At 37.7% G+C, this 24443-nt stretch overlaps 1 protein-coding gene across 2 annotated transcripts in view; it reads right to left on the bottom strand.

Moving 5' to 3' along the window:
- OTUD7A (OTU deubiquitinase 7A) overlaps positions 1-24236 on the bottom strand; it is a 151923-nt gene extending 127687 nt beyond the window's left edge. For both annotated transcript variants that reach the window (XM_047086856.1, XM_047086858.1), the window contains exon 1: positions 24086-24236. In XM_047086856.1, the coding sequence (XP_046942812.1) occupies positions 24086-24236 (151 nt within the window). The remainder of the gene's footprint in view (positions 1-24085) is intronic.
- Positions 24237-24443: the final 207 nt, after the last annotated feature.

Below are 24443 nucleotides of genomic sequence, written 5' to 3'. Positions count from 1 at the left end.
CTGTGTTCTCCTCTAGGATTTTTATGGTTTCAGGTCTCACATTTAGGTCTTTAATATATTTTGAATTTATTTTTTCGTATGCTACAAGAAAGCGGTCTAGTTTCATTCTTTTGCACATTGTTGTCCAACACCATTTGTCGAAGAGACTGTATTTTTTATATTGGATTTTCTTTCCTGATCTGTCAAAGATTAGTTGACCTCATAGTTGTGGGTCCATTTCTGCATTTTCTATTTTGTTACATTGATCTATGATTTTGTGTTTGTGCCAGTACCATACTGTCTTGACAACATAGCTTGAAGTCTGGAATCATGATGTCTCCAGATTTGCTTTTCTTTTTCAGGATTGCTTTGGCCATTCAGGGTCTTTAGTGGTTCCATATAAATTTTAGGTTTCTTTGTTCTACTTCTGTAAAAAAATGCTGGAGGCATTTTGATAGGGATTGCATTGAAAGTATAGATTGTTTTGTGTAGTATAGACATTTTAACAATGTTTTTTCTTCCAAATCATGAGCATGAAATGTTTTTCCATTTCCTTGTGTCCTTTTCAATTTCTTTCATAAGTGTTCTGTAGTTTTCAACGTACAGATATTTTACCTCTTTGGTTAGGTTTATTCTCAGGTATCTTATTGGTTTTTGGTGGAATTGTAAGTGGGATCAATTCCTTGGTTTATTTTTCTGCTGCTTCATTATTGGGGTATAGAAATGGAACAGATATCTGCACATTGATTTTATATCCTGTGATTTTGCTGAATTCATGTATTAATTATAGCAACTTTTTGGTGAAATTTTTTGCATTTTCTATATAGACTATCATGTCATCTGTGAACAGTGAAAGTGTGACCTCTTCCTTGCAAATTTGGATAGCTTTTATTTCTTTTAGATGTCTTGTTGAGGCTAAGACTTTCTATACAATGTTAAGTAGTAATGGGCATCCCTGTTTTGTTCCTGACCACAGAGGAAAAGCTCTCAGTTTTTCCCCTTTGAGCATGATACTAGTTGTGGGTCTTTCATATACGGCCTTTATGATGTTGAGGTGCCTTCCTTCTATCCCTACTTTCTTGAGGGTTTTTATCCAGAATGGATGCTATATTTTGTCAAATGCTTTTTCTACATCTATTGAGGGGATCATATGGTTCATATCCTTTCTTTTATTAATGTGGTGTATCACATTGATTGATTGGTGGGTATTGAACTACCCCTGCAACCCAGGATTAAATCCCACTTGATAGTGGTGAATAATTCTTTTAATGTACTGCTGGACTCAATGTGCTAGTATTTTATTGAGAATTTTTGAATCCAAGTTCATCAGGGATATTGGCCTATAATTCTCCATTTCAGTGAGAGTATTTGTCTGGTTTTGGAATCAAGGTAATTTCTCTTTCTGCTGCTTCATTATTGGTGTATAGAAATGCAACAGATTTCTGTACAATTGATTCTGTATCCTGTGACTTTACCGAATTCATTTATCAGTTCTAGTAGTTTTTGGTGGAGTCTTTTGGGGTTTCTATATATAATATCATGTTATAGTTATATAATATAGTGGAATATTATTCAGCCATAAAAATAATGAAATCTTGTCATTTGCAACAACATGGATGAAGCTAGAGAGTATAATGCTAAGTGAAACAAATCAGTCAGAGAAAGACAAATGCCATAAGATTTCGCTCATATGTGGAATTTAAGAAACAAAACAAACAAGCAAAGTGGAAAAAAGAAAAAGAGAGACAAATAAAATAACAGGTTCTTAATTATAGAAAATAAACTGATGGTTACTATAGAGGAGGTGGGAAGGAGGATGGGTTAAATAGGTGAGGGGGATTAAGGAGTGCACTTGTGATAAGCAACTAGCAACTTGTGATTGTTGAATCACTATACTATACACCTGAAACTAATATAACACTGTATGCTAACTAATTGGAATTTAAATAAAAACTTAAAAAATATAAAAATCAATTTGGAATGAACTGACATCTCAACAATATTGAGTCTTCTGTCCCAGGGACATGCTACTTCCCCCTTTTATTTTCATCTTTAATTTCTCTAAGCAATTGTCTGTAGTTTCAGTGTATAGGCCTTACATACCTTTTTCGTATTTATCCCTAAGTATTTCGTATTTTTCAATGCTATGGAAAGTTGTTTTGAATTTCAATTTTCAACCATTCATTGAAGATATACAGAAATAACTGACTTCTATATCCTGTATATTACAACACTGATGAGCTCGCTTATTAGTTCCAATAACTTTTAGTAAATGTCACTGGATCTTATATATAGGTCATTACGTCTTCTGTCAATAAAGACAGTTTACTCTTCCTTTTCAATTTAGGTGCTCTTTGATTATATTTTCTTGCTTGCCTACACCAGCTAGCTCCCCAGAGAAATGCTGAATAATAATGGTGAAAGTAGGCATCCTTGTCTTGACATTAGGGGAAAGCATTATTTCACTAGTAACTATCATGGTAGCTGCACGTTCTCTGTTTTGTTTGTTTGTTTTTTATAAATGCTCTGTACCAAAGTTAGGAAGTACCCTTCTATTCCTAATTTTCTTAGAGTTTTTATTAGGAATGCATGTTGGATTTTGTCAAAGACTCTGAACCTATCAAGATGGTCAGATGGTTTCTGGGTTTTGGCTTGTTAATATGGTAAATTACATAGATTGATTTTTTAATGTTTAACTAGTTTTGCATCCATGGAATATAACCCATTTGGTCATAATGTTTTATCTTTTTTATATATTTCAGAATTCAAATTGCTAAAATTTTGTTTAGCATTTTCATGTTGATCTTAATGAGGACTATCTGCCTGTAGTCTTTGGTTTTGTATTAGGATAATGCTGGCCTCATAGAATGAATTGGAAAGTATATCTCCTCTTCAATTTTCTGAAGAGTTCATGTAGAATTGGTACAATCTCTTTTTTATATGCGTAGTAGAATTTACCAGCAAAGCAATCTATACCTGCATTTTCTTTGTGGGAAGACTTTTTTTATAATATAAATTTTTTTAATAGATACAGAGATAGCCGTGTGATTTATTTTTTCTTTCATTAGCTTTGGTAGTTTGCAACTTTTAAGGAATTTGCCAATTTTCATGTAAGTTGTAATTACTGGCATAGACTTGTCTATAATAGTCCCTTATAATTCTTTTAGTACTTGAATAACCTGTACTGAGGTCATTTCTCTCATTCTTTATATTAATTTGCATCTTCTTTTTTCCCCTAATTATTTGGCTAAAGGTTTATCAATTTTATTTATCTCAGAAAATCTGCCTTTGGCTTCATTAAGTTTCTCTATTGTTTTCTTGTGCTCTATTTCATTAACTTCTGTTCTGGTATTTATTATTTAACTTTTACTTACTTTGGGTATAATTAGCTCTTCTTTTTCCAGCTTTTAATGTGAAAATTGAGGTCATTAATTCAAGGCATTTCTTCTTTTCTAATGGTGGTGGTTAGTGATATAAATTTCCACCAAAGTACTGCTTGTTTCTTCAAATATTTCTTCCTGTCCTCCCCCCTCCCCGCCCTCCCGCCCCAACACTAGTCTCTCTTTCAGGTACTACAATTACACATATTTTAGGCTGACAACACTTTTCACACAGCTCACTGATGCTTTCTAAGTTTCTTTAAGCCTATTTTCTCTGTTTCATTTAGGATAATCTCTATTGCTCTGTCTTTATGTTCATAAGTCTTTCTTTTTCTCTGATATTCAATTTGCTGTTAAACCTATTGAGTTATTTTTCTTTTTAGATGTTGAAGTTTTTATTTCTAGAGGTTTTATTTGGGCCTTTAAAAATATCTTCTGTGTCCTTACTTAAAGTTTTGAACATATAGAATACAGTTATAATAACTTTTAATGTCTGTCTGATAATTATAACATCTCTGTCAGGTCCAGGTTGGTTTTGACTCAAATAATGTCTCCTCATTATGGTCCATACTTTTTTGCTTCTTTGTATTCCTGGCAACTTTTGATTGGTTGCCAGACACTGTGAATTTTATAGTGTTTGGTGCTGGACAAGTTTATATTCCTATTCTATGACTACCACTGAGCTTTGTTCTGGAATGTAGTTACATTTCTTAGAAACAATTTGATCCTTATGGGTCTTGCTTTTAAGGTTTATTAGGTGTGATTAGAGCTGTTTTTATTCCCAGGCTAATTTTTCCCTATTACTGAGGCAAGACCCTTCTAGATGTTATACTCAGAGCTTTTCCAGTTTGGCTGGTGGATACAGGCACTTTTCTTGGCCCTGTGTCAGCAGTGGGCATGGTCTCCTCTAATCCTTCTATGTGGCTCTCTTCCCAGCTGCATGTAGTTTTCTCACACACATGAACTGAGCAGCAGAGGCGAACCCTCTAAAAATTGCTAGAGGTCTCACTGTGCAGCACTCTCCTTTCTTGTACTCTAACCTCAAACTCTATCCTCCTTCACTCCCCAGAACCTCAGCTCTGTCTCCCTGTATTGGGGGGTCTTCTAAGCTCTGTGTGGGTTTCTCCTTCCAACACCACATCCTGGAAACACTCTCAAAGCAATCAGGGGGGCAGTCATAGGACCAACCTTGTTTGTTTCTCATCTTTTGGAGATCACTGTCCCTCACTGTTCAATGTTCAGTGTTTTGTTTCATATATGTTGTCCTTTATTCTTTTTTCAAGCATGAGGGTAAAGCTACTTCCTGATACTGCATCTGGTCTGGAAGCAGATGTTTCCTGGTGCTTTCTGTTTTAAAACATTCTATTCTAGAAGGCTTCTTACATATCCAGAAGATTACAATGGATCATTTACATGCATCACCCAGTTTTAATGAATAATCAATTCATGGCTAATCTTATTTCATTTCTAGTCCCACACATTCCCCCACCTCCCAAATATCACCTTGATATTTCATCCATCAATATTTCACTGTGTATATTTTTCTTAGCATAAGAAAATATGCTTAACCTCCCTGAAACTAACAATAATTCACTTAATATCATCAAATATCCAGTAAGTGCTAAAGTTTCCCATATTATCCCATCATTTTTCTTTTTTTTTATAGTTTGCTTGAATTGACATTTAAGTAATGTGCATACATTGCAAATGGTTGATATGTCCTTTAAGCCTTTTTTTAATTTAATTTTTTTAGAGAGAGAGCAAGCAGGGGAGGGGGCAAAGGAAGAGAGAGAGAGAGAGAGAGAGAATACCAAGTAGGCTTCATGCTCAGTGCAGAGCTTGATGTGGGGCTTGACCCCATGACCCTGGAATCATGACCAGAGCTGAAATCAAGAGTTGGCCACTCAACTGACTGAGCCATCCAGGCACCTGTCCTTTAAGCCTTGTAAAATTTACAGCAAGAGTTGGCAAACTATGGCCCATGGGCTGGATGCCTGCTCTTGTAAATAGTTTTATTAGAATACAGTTGTACCTACTGTCTGTGGTTGCTTTCATGCTCCAACAGTGGAGCTGAATAAAATGTGTGGCTCAAAAAAACCTAAAACATGTATTATACAGCAATTTACAGAAAAAGGAAACCAATCCTGATCTGTGGAATTACTTACCTCCCCCTCCCTTATTTTCCTTGGAATTTATTTGTTGAAGAAACCTACAGCCCAGATTTATGTATTGCATACTTGTGTTTGCATAGAACAAGTTCTTCTGTCCTTTGTATTTACATGATCAAATAGAGGTTTGATCAAATTCAGGTTTGATCCACTTTTAGCAGGACTTTCCTAAGTGGTATTGGTACTGCTGTTAAGAGGCACATAATGGCTGATAATTTCTCTTTGTGGTATTGTCAGCTATTGATAATCCCTGTCTAGTTTCAATAGAGATTGCAAAATAGTGACATTATAATTCTATCAGCCCTTCTTTTTAAGCTCAGATACTTTTATAAAGAGAACCTTTCCCTTATTAACTATTTAGTTACACAGTGATACTAAGTGGTGTAAAAAGGGCAGGACAAATGCTATTTTCCTTTATTATTATCCAGTGTTTCAAAATAATGAGTTGATTCCCTAGCATTTTCCAAAAATTATCAATGAGTTGTTTTTCAGTATCATTACAAATTCATGTATGCAAACATATTTGATGTGTTTAAAACCATACGATTATTATACACATGGTCACTCATGCTTCAGTTATACCTCTGGCCATGGGAGCTTTTCCAAGGCGGCTCCTGTCTTTTTGATAAGACCAGGTCACATAGGACAGCTTCTCTACTTTCTGGTTACAACGTTCCAGGCTTAGTTGACATCCTGCCCAGAACTGGAATTAGATTTTTCTCCAAGGATGCCTGACTCCTTTTATGAGAAATGATAAATGGCAGCCACAATTTGGACACTAGCTTGCTCACTGCTACTTAGTTGATTGTAAGACTGCAGTGAACAGTTCTAGGAAATATCTATTTTTAAAATAAAATGTATTTTATTCGTATTAGTAATTTTAATTCAAATTAAGTACTAAATAGACATGATGTCAGCATTATGGTGGAATAAGACATCCTGCATTTCTGTCCACTCCATGCCCCAACAATAATTTGCCATTCATGCATGGCCAAAAGTGCTTGTGTGGCAGCTGTGGGATCCAGCACGATACACCAAGAGACTCAGAAGTCTCACCTATCCATGTGTTGGGTAATAGGCATGCAGACCTCAGTCCCAGATGAGGACCTTGACCATAAACCTTTCTAGCCCCTCATGGCTACAGTTTGGGAGCCCATGGAAAACACTGTTTTGGGCAGTCACCCATGGATGAGAAAGCTTTGTGGAAATCCTGGTTTCTAGAGGAGAAGTTCCAGCACAACATTGGAGCAAGAAAAAAATATATGAATTTGGCCACATTGGAGAAGATTAGAGGAACGGTTTGACTTTACCTGCATCATCCCTTCCCCATGGCAGTACAGCTTAGTGCCAAGAAAAACCTTGGACCATGATTTCTCTCATGGGGGAGAGCCAGAAGAATATGTGGGTAAGCACCAGCTTCTCCAGCTATATGGGATGCTGCCAAAGAGGCTAATTTCTCTCTTACCTGATCCAGATTATTGAGTCATGAGCTGCATGACTGGATGGTGGGAAGAGGCTGGGAGAGTGGCAGACAGGATTTTTGAGGGGCATTAAAAAGATGTGGGTCCCACTAACTGCATCATAGACTCCATCTAGAAGTCTGCCCATGAGCCACTGGAAACAGCTTGCCCACGGATACCCCACCGGGCCAGTGGGCACCCCCAGCACTGGTGAAAGTGAGCTTTGGCAGATGGCTAGTGAGCACACAGAAAGTTGGCTCCAATCTGCAGGCCAGGAGGAGACCAGTTTGGAAACCAAAATTTGAGCTTTAGCACTCTGGGAAAGCAAAAAGGAGACTGTCAGCATGGCAGGATCAAAAGAAGTCATACAAGCCTAAGAATTCTGCCACAAGAGGGAGCAGGAAGCATGGAGCACCTGTATCCATAGAAGGCCTGAAAAAGCCTCAGAATACTTAGCAAGGCTCAGGAAAGGTTTTTCTTCCTCAAGGCAGTTAGTAAAGACTGGACGAGGTGACTGCTACTTCAAATGTGATGACAGTAATGCAAAACTTCAAGGAAAATGAAAAATCAAGGAAATACTACACCACTAAAGGATCACAATAATCTTCTAGTAACCAACCTCAAAGACATGGAGATCTTGCAATTATCTGATAAGAATGCAAAACAACTGTTTTAAGGAAACTCAGAAAGTACAAGACACACATAAAGACAATTAAAAAAAATCAGGGAAACAATATACAAAAAAATGGAAAGTTTAATAAAAAGATAGAAATCATAAGAAAGAATCAAATAGAAATCCTAGAGCTGAAGAATACAATGAATGAAATGAAAAATTCAATATGAAGTGTCAATAGTAGATGAATCAAGCAGAAGAATCTGTAAGATATGACAAAATTTTTGGAATAATTCAGTCAGGAGAACAAAGGAAGAAAGAATATACATGGTGAAGAAAGCCTACATGATCTATGGGATAACATAAAGAAAACAATTTGTAAATGATTGAAGTCTCAGAAGCATAACAGAGGGAGAAGGGGGAAGAAAATGTATTTAAATAAATAATGGCTGGAAATTTTCTAAATCTAGAGAGATTTAGATAGCCAATTTATGAAGCTCATAGGTCTCCAAACAAAATCAACTTAAAAAAGATTCTCTCCAAGACATTATAATAAAACCATCAAAGATTGAAGAAGAAGAATTTTAAAAGAAGCAAGAGAAAAAAAAGTTTATAACTTACAAGTTTGTAACCCCCAAATGGACATCAATGGAATCAGCAGAAACCACACAAGCTAGAAGAGAGTGGGATGATATATTCAGAGTGCTGAAAGACAAAACTCCCAACCAAGAATACTTTACCTGGTAAAGTTACCTTTCAGAAATGAAGGAGAGATAAAGACTTTTCCAAAAAACAAAAGAAAGGGGGTTCATCACCAAAAGATATGTCTTACCAGAAATGCTGAAAGAAGTTCTTCAAGCTGAAATAAAAGGATTCTAATAAGTAACATGAAAACATATGAAAACATGCAACACACTGGACAAAGTAGGCTTAGAGTCAGATTCAGAATACTCTAATGCTGTAATAAGGCAGAGTGGTAACTACTTAAACTCAAGTATAAAGGTTAAATGACAGGAGTATTAAAATAACTATAGCTACAATAATTTTCTAATGAATCCACAGTATAAGAAGAGACATCATGATATCAAAAACACAAAGAACAGAAGTAAAAGGGTAGACTTTTATATGATTAAGGTTAAGTTGTTGTGAGCATAAAATAAACTGTTAACAAATGTGTTTTATGTAAGCCTTGTGGCAACCAAAACTAGAAATCAAAAAACTACAATAAATTCATAAAACATAAAAATAAGGGAATCAAAGCTTATCACTACATAATATCAATCTGCAAAGGAAGGCAACAAAAGAGGAAGAAAGGAAAAAGGAAGCTACAAAAGAGCCAGAGAATAATAAGATGGCAATAGCAAGTCCTTACCTATCAATAACAATTCTAAGTGTAAATGGATTAACTTCTCCAATCAAAAGGCACAGAGTGGTTGGATGGATAAAAATCAATACCCAACTATAAGCTGCCTATAAGAGATCTCTTTAGCTGCAGGGATACACATAGGCTATAAGTTAAGGTATAGAAAAAGATATTCCATGGAAGTGGAAACCAGAAGAGAATAGGGGTAGCTAAATGTGCATCAGTAAAAATAGACTTTAAGCCAAAAAGGTAACAAGAGACAAAGGTGGTCATTATATAATGGTAAGGAAGTCAATTAATCAAGAAGATATAACAGTAGTTAACACATATGCACCCAGCATTGGAGTCTCTGAATATATTAAACATATACTAAGAGATTAGAAGGGAGCAAAAACAACAGTGTGGTAATTCAATATTGAAGTAGGGACTTCAATACCCCACTTTCAAAAATGGGTAGATCATCTAGACAGAAAATCAACAAAGAATGCTGGACATGAATCATATTTTAGATCCAGTTGACGTAGCAATCATACACAGAATATCCCATCCAATAGCAGCAGAATACACATTCTACTCAAGCTCATATGAACATTCTCTAGGATAGGTCATATGATGGGTCACAAAACAAATGTTGATAAATTTAAGAAGATTAAAATAATACAAATTATCTTTTGTGATGACAGTGATATAAAACTAGAAATCAACAACAGAAGAGAAGCTGGAAAATTCATAAATATCTGGAAATCAAACAGCACACTCCTCAACAGCCACTGGGTTAAAGAAGAAACCTAAGGGAAATAAAGAATCTTGAAACAAATGGAAATGGATATACACCATATCAGAACCAATGGGATGAAACAGAAAGTCTTAACAGGAACTTTATAGTGATAAATGCCTACATTAATAAAAAAGAGATTTGAAATAAACAACCTAGCCTTATAATCCAAGGAACAAGAAAAAGGAGAACAAACTAAATCCAAGTTAATAGAAGGAAGAAAATTAAAATCAGAGTGGAAATAAATAAAATAGACATTAAAAAAATGACAAAGAACAATGAAACTAAAAGCTGGTTTTTTTGGAAAAAATAAACAAAATTGACAAAACGCTAGTTGGAATTACCAAGAAAAAAAAAACAGGAGAACTCAAATAAATAGTATCAGATATGAAAGAGAAGACATTGCAACTGATTGATACCACAGAAATACAAAGAATCATATGAGATCATATAATTAGTTATATGCCAACAAATTGGATAACATATAAAAAAAGTGGATGAATTGCTAGAGACATAAAACCTGCCAAGACTAAATCATGATGAAATAGAAAATCTGAACAGATCAATAATGAATAAGGGGATTGGTCAGTAATCAAGAATTTTGCAACAGAGAAAAGCCCAGGACCAGATTGCTTCACCTGTGAATTCTATCAGACATTTAAAGAAAAATTAACACCAATATTTTGAAAACTTCCAAAAATTTGAAGAGAAAACACTCCCAATTTCACTTTATGCGGCCAGAATTACTCTGATATAAAATTCAGATAAGGACACTGCAAGAAAACTACAGGTCAACATTTCTGATAAATAGAGATGCAACAATTTTCAACAAAGTATTAGTAAACTAAACTCAACAGTTCATTAAAAGGATCATGCAACATGATGTGGGATTTATCTCTGAGATGCAAAGACTGCTCAACATATGCAAATCAATAAATGTCATATATTGCATTAATAGCATGAAAGATAAAATCATATGATAAACTCAATAGAGGCAGAAAAACACTTACAAAATATAACATCCTCTCATGGTAAAAACTTCCAAGAATTTGTGTATAGAAAGAACATATCTCAACATAATAAAGATCATATATGACACACCCCATTGCTAATATTATACACAACAATGAAAGGTTAAAAACTCTCCTAAGATCAGAAACAAGGCAAGGTTGTCCATTCTCACCACTTCTATTCAGCAAAGTGCTGGAAGTCTTAAAATAATCATGCAAGAAAAAGGAATAAAAGGTATCTGAATCTTAGAGGAAAAGGTATCATTACTTGCAGATGATATGATCATATATATAAAAAAATCCAAGATACCACCAAAAGATTGTTAGAACTAATCAAAAATTTCAGAAAAGTTGTAGGATACAAAATCAATATATAAAAATAAATCGTGTTTCTATACACTAATAATGAAATACCTGAAAATCCCATTTACAATAGCATCAAAAACAATAAATTACTTAGGAATAAATTTAACCAAGGAGATGAAAGATCTGTACACTGAAAACTATAAGACTTTGATGAAAGAAATTGAAGAAGACACAAATAAATGGAAAGATACCCTATGTTCATGGGTGGGAATAATTTACCCAAAGCCATCTATAGATTCAATGAAATCCCTATCAAAATTCCAATGGCATACTTTTATAAAAATAGAAAAAAATTCTAACATTTGTATGGAACCACAGAAGACCCTAAAGAGCCAAAGCAATCCCAAGAAAGAACACAGCTGGATGCATCACATTTCCTGATTTCAAACTATATTACAAAGCTATAGTAATCAAAACAACATGGTACTGACATAAAAGTAGACACACAGATCAATGGAAAAGTATTGAGAGCCCAGAAATAAAGCCTCACAACTATTATTAGACAAAGAAGCCAAGAATACTCAATGAGGAAAGGATAGTCTCTTCAATAAATGGTGTTGGGAAAACTGGATAACTACATGCAGAAGAATAGTATTGGACCCCTATCTTACAACACTTACAAATTTAATTTCATGTAAGTCAAAGACTTGAAACCACAAAAATGCTAGAAGGAAACATAGGGAAAAAGTTCCTTGACACTGGTCTTGACACATTTTTTTTGGCACCAAAAGTAAAGCAACAAAAGTAAAAATTAATAAGTGGGACTACATAAAACTAAAAAGCTTCTGCCCAGCAAAAGAAACAATCAACAAAATGAAAAGACAACCTAAGGAGTAGGAGAATATATTTGTAAATCATGTATCTGATAAAGATTTAATATCTGGGGCGCCTGGGTGGCGCAGTCGGTTAAGCGTCCGACTTCAGCCAGGTCACGATCTCGCGGTCCGGGAGTTCGAGCCCCGCGTCGGGCTCTGGGCTGATGGCTCAGAGCCTGGAGCCTGTTTCCGGTTCTGTGTCTCCCTCTCTCTCTCTGCCCCTCCCCCGTTCGTGCTCTGTCTCTCTCTGTCCCAAAAATAAATAAACGTTGAAAAAAAAAATTAAAAAAAAAAAGATTTAATATCTAAAAAAAATAAAAATATAAAGAACTCTTACAACTCAATAGCAAAACAAAACAAAGAAAAAGCAAAACAAAACCAAAACACAAAACCCAAAAACCAAACCGAATCCAACCTAATCAAACTAAACCAAAACATCTGATTTCCAAAGATGTCATGCAAATGGCTAACAGGTACATGAAAAGGTTTTCAAAATCACTGATCATCAAGGAAACACAAATCAAAACTACAATGAGGTATTACCTCACACCTGTGAGTAAGGCTATCATCAACAAGACCAGAGATAAAAAGTGTTGGTGAAGATGTGGAGAAAAGGGAATCCTTGTGCACTGTTGGTGAAATGTAAATTGGTCCAGCAACTGTGGTAAATAGTATAGAGTTTCATCAAAAATTACAACTAGGAGGTGCCTGGGTGGCTCAGTCAGTTGAGCATCAGACTCTCGGTTTTGACTCAGGTCATGATCTCATGGTCTTGAGATCAAGCCCTGCATCAGGCTCTGTGCTGACAGTGCGGAGTCTGCTTGGGATTCTCTTCCACTCCTTTCTTTTTCTCTCTCTGCCTTGTCTAGTACCTCGCACATGGCAGTGCTTAATAAATACTTATTAAAGAAATGATTGCAGGTACTGCTAAATAGTAAGATGCTTCTATTAAAACATGACTCTCACTATGCTTTGGTTGACTGTTTACAAGAAGAGTATGTGGTACTTGAGAGTGGGGACTACTCTTTATGTTCACAGCCCTCTTCTGAGGTGTGGGTGCCTAGAGGGAACCAGAAAACTAGTTTTGAGTAAGTGAATGAATGACTGAGGAGCAAACATCCCAATCAGTGTGCAGACCACCCCTCAGCTTTTGAAACAGTACAGCACAGCTGATTAAGTGGGCTTTTAACAATGAGAAATGGCCACCCCAATCGTGTTCTTGATCCATGTCTCAGAGGCAACCAGAGGCAGTCTATGAGACTGATTCCCTACAGCATGCTTGACCATGGCAGAGTTTGAAGGAACCAGCTCACTTGGAGGCTGATCCCATGACTCACTCACCCAACTGTTCAGGCACAGATGGTATTTCATGCCATTTGCCCATTTTCTCTTGCCTGAAAGGTGGTAGAAATCTCCTTACTGGTTTAGAGACATGAACACTAATGTCACCAGTTGCTACCATAAGGAATGTGGCTAATTAATGATCCCCTTTTCCCTCTGACCCTCATGCTCATGCTTTTTGGTAGGCACCCTATTTCAGGCAGACACTGCAAACAATTAGAATTCAGAAATGGGATACAACCTATTTTGCACTCTAGTCTCATAATGTTTCCTGTGACCTCCCTGCTTTTCTTCAATGCTTCTCACTGCTTAAAAGGTAACTTGTCTGCACTGAACACCAGGCCTTTGAGATGTGTTCACCCATGCAGCCTCATCTTATTATCTCTTGCCATTTCCCCCTTCAGTTATAGTCTGTGACACAGCAGTACTGAGCTCCTTCTGTTTCTCATTTCTATGCTTCCATATGTTTGCAAATGCTGTTCCTTCTGACTGGAATATGTAACATTCCAGCCTTACATGCATACACACACACACACACACACACACACACACACACAAATACTTTCCGCGTCGAAAATTCCAGTTCCACCTGTGAGCCTCAGCAACCTTTGGTATCATCTTAGACCACCCTAAGCATGCCTGGGTTCTTCTCTCAGACCCCTCATTTTGGCCAGATACCTGACTGTGATAGCAGGGGTTCTTTAGTACTTGAGGGCAGGGCCCCTTGTTCGCCAACATCCAGATCAGAGGCCCTGAATACGTGATTGCAGACTGACCACATCCTTTTTTATGCTTAAGTGGGAGTTCTTAATATGTAGCAGCCTCCCCTTTCTTGCCTAATCAAAAAAAAAATTAATTGATTTTGGTTTGCACAGATATTTTTTATCTTATTTGATTCTAATGCTGAGCCACAATATTAGAGGATCTTCTATCAGAGGATGTTGTTCTCTTGACCCTCCCCTCTTCAACACAACTAATTTTAGTGCACATTACTGACTGCACTGGGCTGAGGACCCTGTAGGAATATGCTTCTCAGAGAGGCAAGGTGGAAGAATGCAGAAAGGTAGAGGCATGGGAAAGACTATGTGGAGACATCCATTAAGAAAGACTACCAGGGATGTGGTTGGCTTTCCAGAGGGCAAACATTTAATTTCAAGTAGCCAAGATGAAATAGCCTCTTGAGTGAAGCCAATAAAATAGGCCGATGGTGGTACTTGGGGTTACAATCTACCCTAGGGGAAAGGAAATGGGAGAAATAAGATCTACTTAACTGATTAGCATGCCAAAACGAAACTCCACACACATGGTTGCAATGGATCTGTTTGTTTTCAAGAGTATTAAATCCACTCACCTATCTAAAGAGAGAATGTGTCTTCCTAAATGGGCCAAGCCAGAGGAGGCATCTTGGAAGTCTGATCCTGAATGGGATTTTTTATTTTTGGCTATATTATTTCAAATATGTCTAGTCCAATGGTAGAGCTGTCCCCAGTGGAACAGGACAGTAGGGAGAGCAGCAAGTGTTTTCATGACAGCATTTCTAGACTCACTGGTATGAGCCCATCAGACCTTCTTCTCTAACTTCTGCTTAGGATTTACAGTCACGAGGCCCACTTTTTCATTCCTCCCAAGGCTGATCCCCCTCAAGCTCTCTAATCATGCAAACCTGAAAAAGTTACAGCGTGAATTCTGGTAAATCAGATGGCGTGTGCTCAAGAGTGGACTTCAGATTTAGCTTGACTTCAGAGAAAGAATGCTCTGGTTACATATACCTGGGATATCCGGCCTTGAAACATTTTTATTTCTCATTTTAACTAAAAGAGTGACCATTCTGGAGCCTAACTCAGTTTCCCGTGTGTTTAAGTCCTGGGTCAGTGATGGCAATTGGACAGTCTCCAGGTAGAGGCCCCTTTGGCTCCTCTGGCCTCTGATCTATCACTTCTGATTTCATCTCACCCACTCTGTTGAATGCTCTACAGGCAACCATGTGGGTTTGTTGTGGATGGATCCCATGACCCACTGATGGGCTAATGTGAAATTTTACTAAATGCATTCTTCTCTCAGTTGCCTCCATCCCCTCCCCCATTTTTGGGTGCACTCTTTGGGGCATTATTGTAATTATTCAAGTCAGAAGCTGATGTCCCCAACTGTGGGAAAATTTTCAAAGGCCAAATGTAAGTGTTAATGGAATAGCCTGTCAATATGACTGGTAAGTTTTTGGAGCTACCTGTCTGTGCAAGCTGGACCAAGCAAGCAAGCCACATGCAAAATTCCAGACCATATATACTTCAAATCTAATGGGCCCAGGATTGCAAAAGAGGGTTATATTTATCCATAAACAACTCTAAGTACTTTAGTTCCCAAATTATCAACCCAATTGGTAAATATACATGCATCTTAAAATATGTGGACAACTTCCATATATATATTTTGGAGAATACAATTCAACTTAGTTGCCATTATTTTCCTTAACTTTGCAATTTCCACAAGGATTCTGAAAGATTATACTAGGGACATATGAGTGTTGATTTCCAGTTAATATTCTTCCTAAATGCAACTTGGCTGTTTGAGGAGTTTTTTCTATGGGTAGCAACAGAAGTGAGGCCTGGGTACACTGAAAGAATACCTGGGTAGAGCTGCAAGGCCTAAAATTCACAGTTATTATAAAAGTGTGAAAGTTGCTTTGTCTTTAAGAAGGGAACTGACACTTCATAAACTCATGTGTTTGACTTCTCACTCAAAAATCTTTTTAACTAGCTTTTAAGATATTTAAAGTGGCCAGACAGTGTTTGGCACCTGATTAGTTAGCTATTAGTTCTATTTTTTAAATAGTTTTTGTGGTCTATTAAAGTAGTATTTTATTTGAAAAGCTAATCAGCTACATCATAAAACCCGTACTAAAACACCCTTCAGTGATTAGTTAAACTCTTTTGAGTGCACATAACAATACAAAGTACTAGAAGGACAGTGGGCATGAAGATGAATGATAGGTGACCCGGCTTTGCAGAAAGAACCTGGCATTGAGTTATACAATTGGGTTCAAATGCTGGTTGTGCTGTGTTCTGGATGTATAATTTCAGGAAGTTTTCTTGGCTTCAGTTTTCTTGAGTATAAAATTAGAAATCTTTTTCTAATTCATTGTGTGGATTAAATGAGACATCACATTTAAAGAGCCTTGTGTCTGGCATATAACAATGAAACGTAAATGCTAACTACATTGTCAGTGTTATTGTCTTTGATTTTAAGAACTTTTAATCTAATGAGAAAATAAGTATGTGATTAATTATAAAATAAGACAAAACCAAATAAGTATTGCAATAGAAGTCTACAAAGGTTTGAGGACTGGCAAGGAATGCCCAATTAATTCCAACTCTTCCTAGAAATTTCTTCCTCCAGATAGCCACATGGTTATTCTCTTATGTCAAAGTCTTTGCTCAGATCCCATTTTTTATTTGTGATGCCTTCTCTGACAACCCTAATTAAAAATTGTACCTACATCTACACTCCCTACCTCCTCCTCTTGATATAGTTTTCTCCATGGCACTAACCACTAAAATACTATATAACTTATTTATGCTACTTACTGTCTGTCTCCATGAGGATGACGATTTTTGTCTGGATGCTCATTGCTGTATGCCCAGCAGCCAGATCGTCCTGGGGGACTGGCAGGTACTGGGTGTTAGGGGAACACAGTGAGCAAAACGTGCTTTGGTTCCTGATGTCATGGCACTCATACACCAACTTGGAAGAGAAGCAGAATCTCAACAGTGAGCCAGAGTGTGTATAGAGCGAGTGGGCAGCACAGGAGCACAGGAACTGAGCTGAAGCTGAAGCACAGAGGTGGATGGTGTTTCTGGGGAAAAGGGTGGTGAAAAACTGCACCAGAGATGAGACAGAAGGGATGGAATAGGGAAAAGGCTGAAAGGAATTGAGTTCCATGTGGGGGAGTTTATTCTATAGGTAATAGGGGATATCAAAGGATTTGGGGAAACGGAATCATTCAACCTGAACTTATTTCAGAAGGACCAGTTTGCCAATGCTCAAAAGGTGACTATGTAGGAACCAGACAGCCAGATATGGATGCACTTTCACCTGGAGGCAGATCAGGGTGCATTCTCTGTCCTTCTCTCTCTGTATTCTGCTGTCCCTCTCCTGTCTTTTTTGTTGCCAGGGACTTGATCAACCTATGCTATTCTTTCTTCTCACTGGCTGTCCTCTGCTCTATTGTGATTCTCATAACTGTATGTGTGTTTTAAACTTTTTTATTTTGAAATAAATTAATTAAAAACACTCACAAGAAGTTTAAAAAATAGTACAGAGAGGGCCCATGGAACTTTTCACTCAGCTTCTGCTATCACTGTGAGGTTTTACCCTTCAAAAGATCACAAGGAAAATATTTTATTCTTTGAAACACTAGCTTTGAGAAAAATCTTGACCCAAACAACTCTGAAAGAATCCAACATACATATGTAACCATAGTCTTTCCAATGGTAAAGACAGCAGACAGGTTCCATCCTGGGTGAGCCACAGGAAGGACATGGAACCCCATTTCTCCTGCTGAGAGCAGCAGGACACCAGGACAGACTGCAAGGAGCAGTGGCTGGGGACTCAGAGGTATATGTGAGACTTCCTCAGGCAGACTGAGGAAGAAGCAATAGCTCAAAGTACTCCAGAACTGGTGGTGAGTTGAAATCTCCCCAGTAAGAACCCACTGCAGCCTCAAACTCAGAAATGGGCATTAGCTCCAGGCAAGGCCATCTAGTTCTGGTCCCCAAAACAGAAAAGGGATCTCTAATGTTCACAGAGTGTGTAGAAACCCTTAATTTATCTTTTAAAAAAATTTCTCAGTTCTCTAGTGCTACAGACCTCAAGCAATTTTGTGGCAGCAATGGAGGATGGCAGGAAAAAAACCCAGGGAGGCAGAGAAATCCTTTTTAATCACATGAGTTTCAGTCCCCAGAGGTGAACCCCACAGCTTTCTTCTCTTTCTGGATTCTTATTGCTTAGCTCAGATATAAGCACAGTCGAATCAAGTGTGTAGAAATGTGGGGGTAAACAAAGCTCCAGCTTGCTAGAAGACTGGAAGAGTAGAGTCCCAGGGATCCAGAACTATTGAAGAGATTACAATGAGGCAGGAATTTGGGAAAACAACCCCTTAAGGTTGTTCCTGAATGCTTGGGTTTAACCCTGAGCTGTACATGTATGGATCTGACTATAAATAGATTCCAGAGTCTTTGAGTAGTGAAATATGGGACAGACTCCTGCCTAGGATGCAGACTGGCCACTGGTCAACTAAAGTTGACCTTGGAGTTGCAATTCACCGAAGTCTTGGGGAACCTGGAACTTCTGATCTGAACTCAACTGGGGCAATTGTCTTCTAAAACAAAAATAACATGTACCATAAGTTTAAACAACAGCCACAGTCTCAAAACATAATCTTCATAATGTCAATCCAAATTTACTCATATACAAAAACAAAACAAAACAAAACAAAAACCAGAGACATCTCAATAGCAATACTGAAATGAAATTGTTATTGGAATTATTTGACAAAGACTACAGAGCGGTTATTGTACATGTTTTACAACAGGAGAAAAAATACAGAGTCTCAGCAAATAAATGGAAGATATAAAGAAGAATCAAGTGGAAATGTTAGAAATAAAATTTGGGGGCATCTGGGTGGCTCAGTCGGTTAAGTGTCCGACTTCAGCTCAGGTCATGATCTGACAGTTGCATGAGTTTGGGCCCTGCATCAGGCTCTGTGCTGACAGCTCAGAGCCTGGAACCTGCTTCGGATTCTGTGTCTCCTTCTCTCTCTCTGTCCCTCCCCTGTGCGTGCTCTCTCTCTCTCTCTCTCTCTCTCTCTCTCTCTCCCTCTCAAAAATAAATAAATAAACATTAAAAAAAGAAATAAAAGTTTCAACAACCCAAATAAAATAATTCATTGGATGGGTTCAATAACAGAATAGAGATGACAAAGGAAATAGTAAATACATAAACAGAGCAACAGAAATAATCTAATTGGAACAATAGATGTAAGATTGAGAAAGAAAGTGAATAGAACTGCAGTGAATTGAGAATGGTAGTAAATTCTAAGACTCATATCAGCTGAGTCTCAGGAGAAGAGAAAAACGTGGATTAGAAAAATCTTTAAATAGGGGCACCTGGGTGGCTCAGTCGGTTGGGCGTCTGACTTCGGCTCAGGTCATGATCTCACAGCTCCTGAGTTCGAGCCCCGCATCAGGCTCGGTGCTGACAGCTCAGAGCCTGGAGCCTGTTTCAGATTCTGTGTCTCCCTCTCTCTCTGACCCTCCCCCATTCATGCTGTGTCTCTGTCTCAAAAATAAAAATAAAACATTTTAAAAAATTTAAAAAAAAGAAAAATCTTTAAATAATGGCTGACAGCCTGGTTTAGTATTAGAAGGCAATCAGTATAATCTATTTTATTAGCAGTTTAAAGAAGGAAAAAACACTGGATCATATCAATTGTGTAGAAAATGCATTTGAAAAAGTTAACATGTATTCACGATAAAACTCTCAGCAACCTATGAACAGAAAAGACTTTCCTCCACCTTATGAAGAACTATCTACAAGAACATACAGCTATTTTACATAATGATGAAAGACTGATGGGGGACTGCTCCCCCCCCCCTAAGATCAAGAACAAGGCAAGGATGCTCTCTTTCACCATTACCATTCAACCTTTTCCTGGAAGTCCCAGCCAATGCAATAATTCAAGAAAAATAAACAAAAGGCATACATATTTGAAAGGAATAAATAAAACTCCCCCTATTCAGAGATAACATGACTGCCTATGTAGAAAATCCAAAGGAATATACACATGCATGCACACACACACACACACCCATGCATGAGGGTGTACACATACACATATACCTAGAACAAATAATTGAATTTACTAAGATTGTAGGATACAAGGGCAACACACAAAAATCAGTTATATTTTTCGATACTAGCAATGAACAATTAGAAACTGAAATCTAAAAAAAATACCATTTACAGTACCTCAAAAAAAGGCCTATATATAAATCTAACAAACACATATAGGATTTATAGGCTAAAAATTACAAAATGTGGATGAAAGAAAACAAAGAAGTCCTACATAAATGTAAAGTATGGCTATGCTGACTTCATAGAGTGTAAGGCAAAACATAGGACTGATTTACAGATTTAACATAATTCCAATCAAAATCCCAGCAGGAAATTTTATAAACAGACATAAGCTAATGCTCATATTTATATGGAAAAGCAAAGGTAATAGAATAGTTGAAATGCTTTTGAAAAAGAAAAATAAGGTTGGAAGAATCATGCTGATTTTAAGACTCACCACAAAGCTATACTAATCAAGATGGCAAAGTACGGGCAGAAGAATAGACATGTTGATCAATGGAACACAATCAGCATCAAGAAATAGCATCCCACAGATACATTTAGTTGGTTTTTGACAAATGCACCAAGGCAATTCAACAGAGGAGGAAGGATAAGCATTTCAACAAATGGTGTTGAAACAAATGGACTTCCATATGTATACAAATGAACTCTCGCCCAAATCTCACGTCATACAAAAATCCACTCAAAATGAGTTGGAGACCTAAAGCATAAAACTTTTATAAATTTTTAAAAATGTTTATTTATTTTTAGAGAAAGAGAGAGGGAGAGAGACAGAGCACGAGCAGAGGAGGGGCAGAGAGAGAGGGAGACACAGAATGGGAAGCAGGCTCCAGGCTCTGAGCTGTCAGCACCGAGCCTGACGCGGGGCTTGAACCCATAGACTGAGATGATGACCTCAGCCAAAGTCGGATTCTTAACCGACTGAGCCACCCAGGTGCCCATAAAGTATAAAACTTTTAAGAAACCATCTAGGAGAAAATCTTCATTATTGTCATGCAAAGGCTCTTAGACATGTCACCTGAAATGTCACCTATGTAAGAAAAAAATAAATTGGACTTCATCAAGATTAAAAACTTTTGCTCTGCAAAGGAAACTGGCAAGAGGATAAAAATTCAGGCACAGACTGGAGGAGAATATTTGTAAATCTCATCTCTGACAAAGGATGATATTCACAGAATATATACAGAACTCTCAAAATTCCACTGTAAGAAATCAAATAACCAAAGAACTGAATGAACACTTCAAAGAGAAGATACAGATAGAAAATAATAACAAAAAACTGAACATCATTGGTCAGTGGGGGAATGAAAACTAAAGTGATAGGGAAATATCCATACACACCGATGAGAATCATGAAAATAATGATAATGAAAAAAGAAATACCATTGCTGGTGGAAATGCAAAATGGTTCAGCACTCTGGAAAACAGTTCGGCAAGTTCTTTTAAATCTAAACATACAGTTACCATATGAACCAGCAAACCCCACTTCTCTGTGTTCACCTTGGAAAAATTTCAACTATGTTCACAAAAACCCCGGTTCTCAGATGTTTATAGCAGCTCTAGTCATAACTGCCCCAAATGAGAAGCAGCTGAAATGCCCTTGCACAGGTGACTGGAAAGCAAACTGTGGTTCATTTCTAGAATGGGTAGCACTTAGCAATAGAGAGGGACAAACTCCACACACAACTTGGATGAATCTCAAAATAATTATGCTGAGTGAACAGAAGCCAGTTTCAAAAGATTAGGTTTTATGTGACGCCATTTCTATGGCACTCTTAAAAGAGACAAAGCTAACATGACAGGAAACAGAGCAGTGGCTGCCAGTGAATAGGGTGGGAGAGGGCATGGCCATCAAACAGAGCAGAAGGGTAGACTGGGGGTGGGGAATGAGGTGATTCTCTCATCTGAGAGTGGTAATAGTAACATAAATCTATGCATGTTGGGGCACCTGGGTGGCTCAGTTGGTTAAGTTTCTGACTCTTGATTTCAGCTCAGGTCATGATATTACATTTTGTGGGTTTGGGCCCCACATTGTTCTCTGCACTGACAGTACAGAGCCTGCTTGGGGTTTCTCTTTCTCCCTCTCTCTCTCTGTCCCTCCCTCAGTCTGTTTCTGTCTCTCTCTCAAAGCAAATAAACTTAAAAAAAAATAAATCTATGCATATGTTAAAATTCTTAGAATTGCACCCCAAAAGGTCAATTTTTCAGTATTTTCATTTAAAAGATAAAATTAAGGAAGAAAAAAGCTGACAATTCTCATTTTCTATTTAAGGCTGTCTAGGTATTAAGCACAATGTCAGTGCCAGTAACCGAGGCTGCAATGACAAAGGGGATCTTCTTCAACTGTTTTTGTTTTTTTGTTTTTTTCTTCAACTGTTTTTTGAGCCTCTGCTACACACAGGTCACTCCACTAAGCATTTGACATCACAGCTTCTAATGCGTGTAATCACCCCGGAAGCTGGGTTAGGCTCAATATACAGGAAAAACTGAGGTTAAGGGAAGAAAATAATCTGCCCTATGTGTCACAGGCAGTAAGTGGCTGGATCTGGATTTGGCCCGAGCTCTCGCTGCCAACCTCATTCTGAACCTGCCTCTTTGCACTGCTGCTTACTTCAGAGCAACGGAAATGCAGGGAGAGGATGTGACTACTGGGAGGTGAAAATCACACTTTGATGTATGTATGTCATAAATGTTCAGTAAGCATATTTTATTCTGAACCCTGAGTTTGTCTGACATTCTGGGAGCTTCAGGGAAAGTTAAAAATTGCACTGTTGCTGCTTCCCTATTGCCATTTTCTCAGAACCCTTGAAAAGCTGGCTTTTAATTTTCACCAGGATTGAGTGGTAACCTCCACCATTCCCACAAATGTAGAGTAATCCACATCGTTTCCTAAGTGAATTAAGGGATGACAGTGATTTATTATACTTAACCAAGTCTTAGCTAATTCCATAAACAGTGGCTTATACATTTGAAGCCAAGGGTAATCATTTAAAAATTCTCTCACGCATTTGTTTGTTCTGAGAAATTGTAATAGGCTCTTCCCACCTTTTACCCCACCAAACACACACACACACACACACACACACCCCACAAAGATTTTCAAAATACAGAAAGTAAATCCATTTTAGAGGCTGAGACAGAAATTGCACATTTTTCATGTAACAAATGATATCTACATGTATGGCTTGATGATGAATTCTGCCTTCTTGTGTATGAATTATTACCATCTATTTTACTGGCTGCTAGGTGGTTTTTCTTCATCAAAAACTTTGGCCTAAAGTATTTTTGTCTCAGTGAAGATAGAGATGAGAAATGTTCAGGTCTTAGGGTGCCTGTGTGGCTCCGTTGGTTAGGCAACCAACTTCGGCTCAGGTCATGATCTCACAGTTTGTGAGTTTGAGCCCTGCGTTGGGCTCTGTGCTGACAGCTCAGAGCCCGGAGCCTACCTCAGATTCTGTGTCTTCCCCTCTCTCTCCCCTTCCCCTGCTCATGCTCTGTGTCTCTCTGTCTCTCAATAATAAATAAATGTAAACATTTTTTTAAAAAAGAAATGCTCAGGTCTCCAATAAAATGTTTTCTTGAATGTTCTATTATTTCTGCTCTATGGAATATAGTTCCTTTAAAAAAAGTGATTTCTGATAAATTGACTCAATATCTTTAAGCTTTAATGCAAAGCAAAGCTGAACTAATAATGCCTTTTGCACTATTACTGTAGAATTGAGTAATCTATTCCATACTCAAAATAAAGCCAAGAATAACAAAAATAATTTCATCACCACCCCCCCCACCTTTTTTTTAAGAGTCCAGGTACCACCATTGTCAGGCAACAAAAATCTTATCTTTTGTCACCGGGTTGCAAGGTAGTTAGGGCCAAGAGAGTGGCGTGGGATGAGGAGGCTAGCTTACCTTCCAGCAGGTCTCTGGCCAGACCAGGTTCTGCCCCCGTGGACCGAACAAAGTCTGACAGGACTGCGTCCATATCAAGAGTCATAGGATCATGTAGAAGGGCTGCCCAACACTCAGCCGAGGTGGGGTTTGGAAGCAGGCTAGAAACCATCCATCTGCAAGAAAGAAGAGGGAAGCCACAGTGCTGTAAGTAGGGATGTAAGTGGCAAAAGTGCACGTGAGTGAGAACACACAGAGAATGGAGAGAAGCCATTTCTGCCTGTTTGTAGGACACTGCCTTCATGTAGGACACTGAATAAAACTCAAATCCAAGTTTCATCCCTCTGAGTGCGCCCTATGAGAGAAGGGGGGGGCATTA

Source organism: Lynx rufus, unplaced genomic scaffold, assembly GCF_022079265.1.
Source record: "Lynx rufus isolate CCGP_SWC_20201006 ecotype Redwood Valley unplaced genomic scaffold, mLynRuf1.p SCAF_21, whole genome shotgun sequence".
Lineage (NCBI taxonomy): Eukaryota > Metazoa > Chordata > Mammalia > Carnivora > Felidae > Lynx > Lynx rufus.
This window is presented reverse-complemented; position numbering and strand designations above follow the sequence as displayed.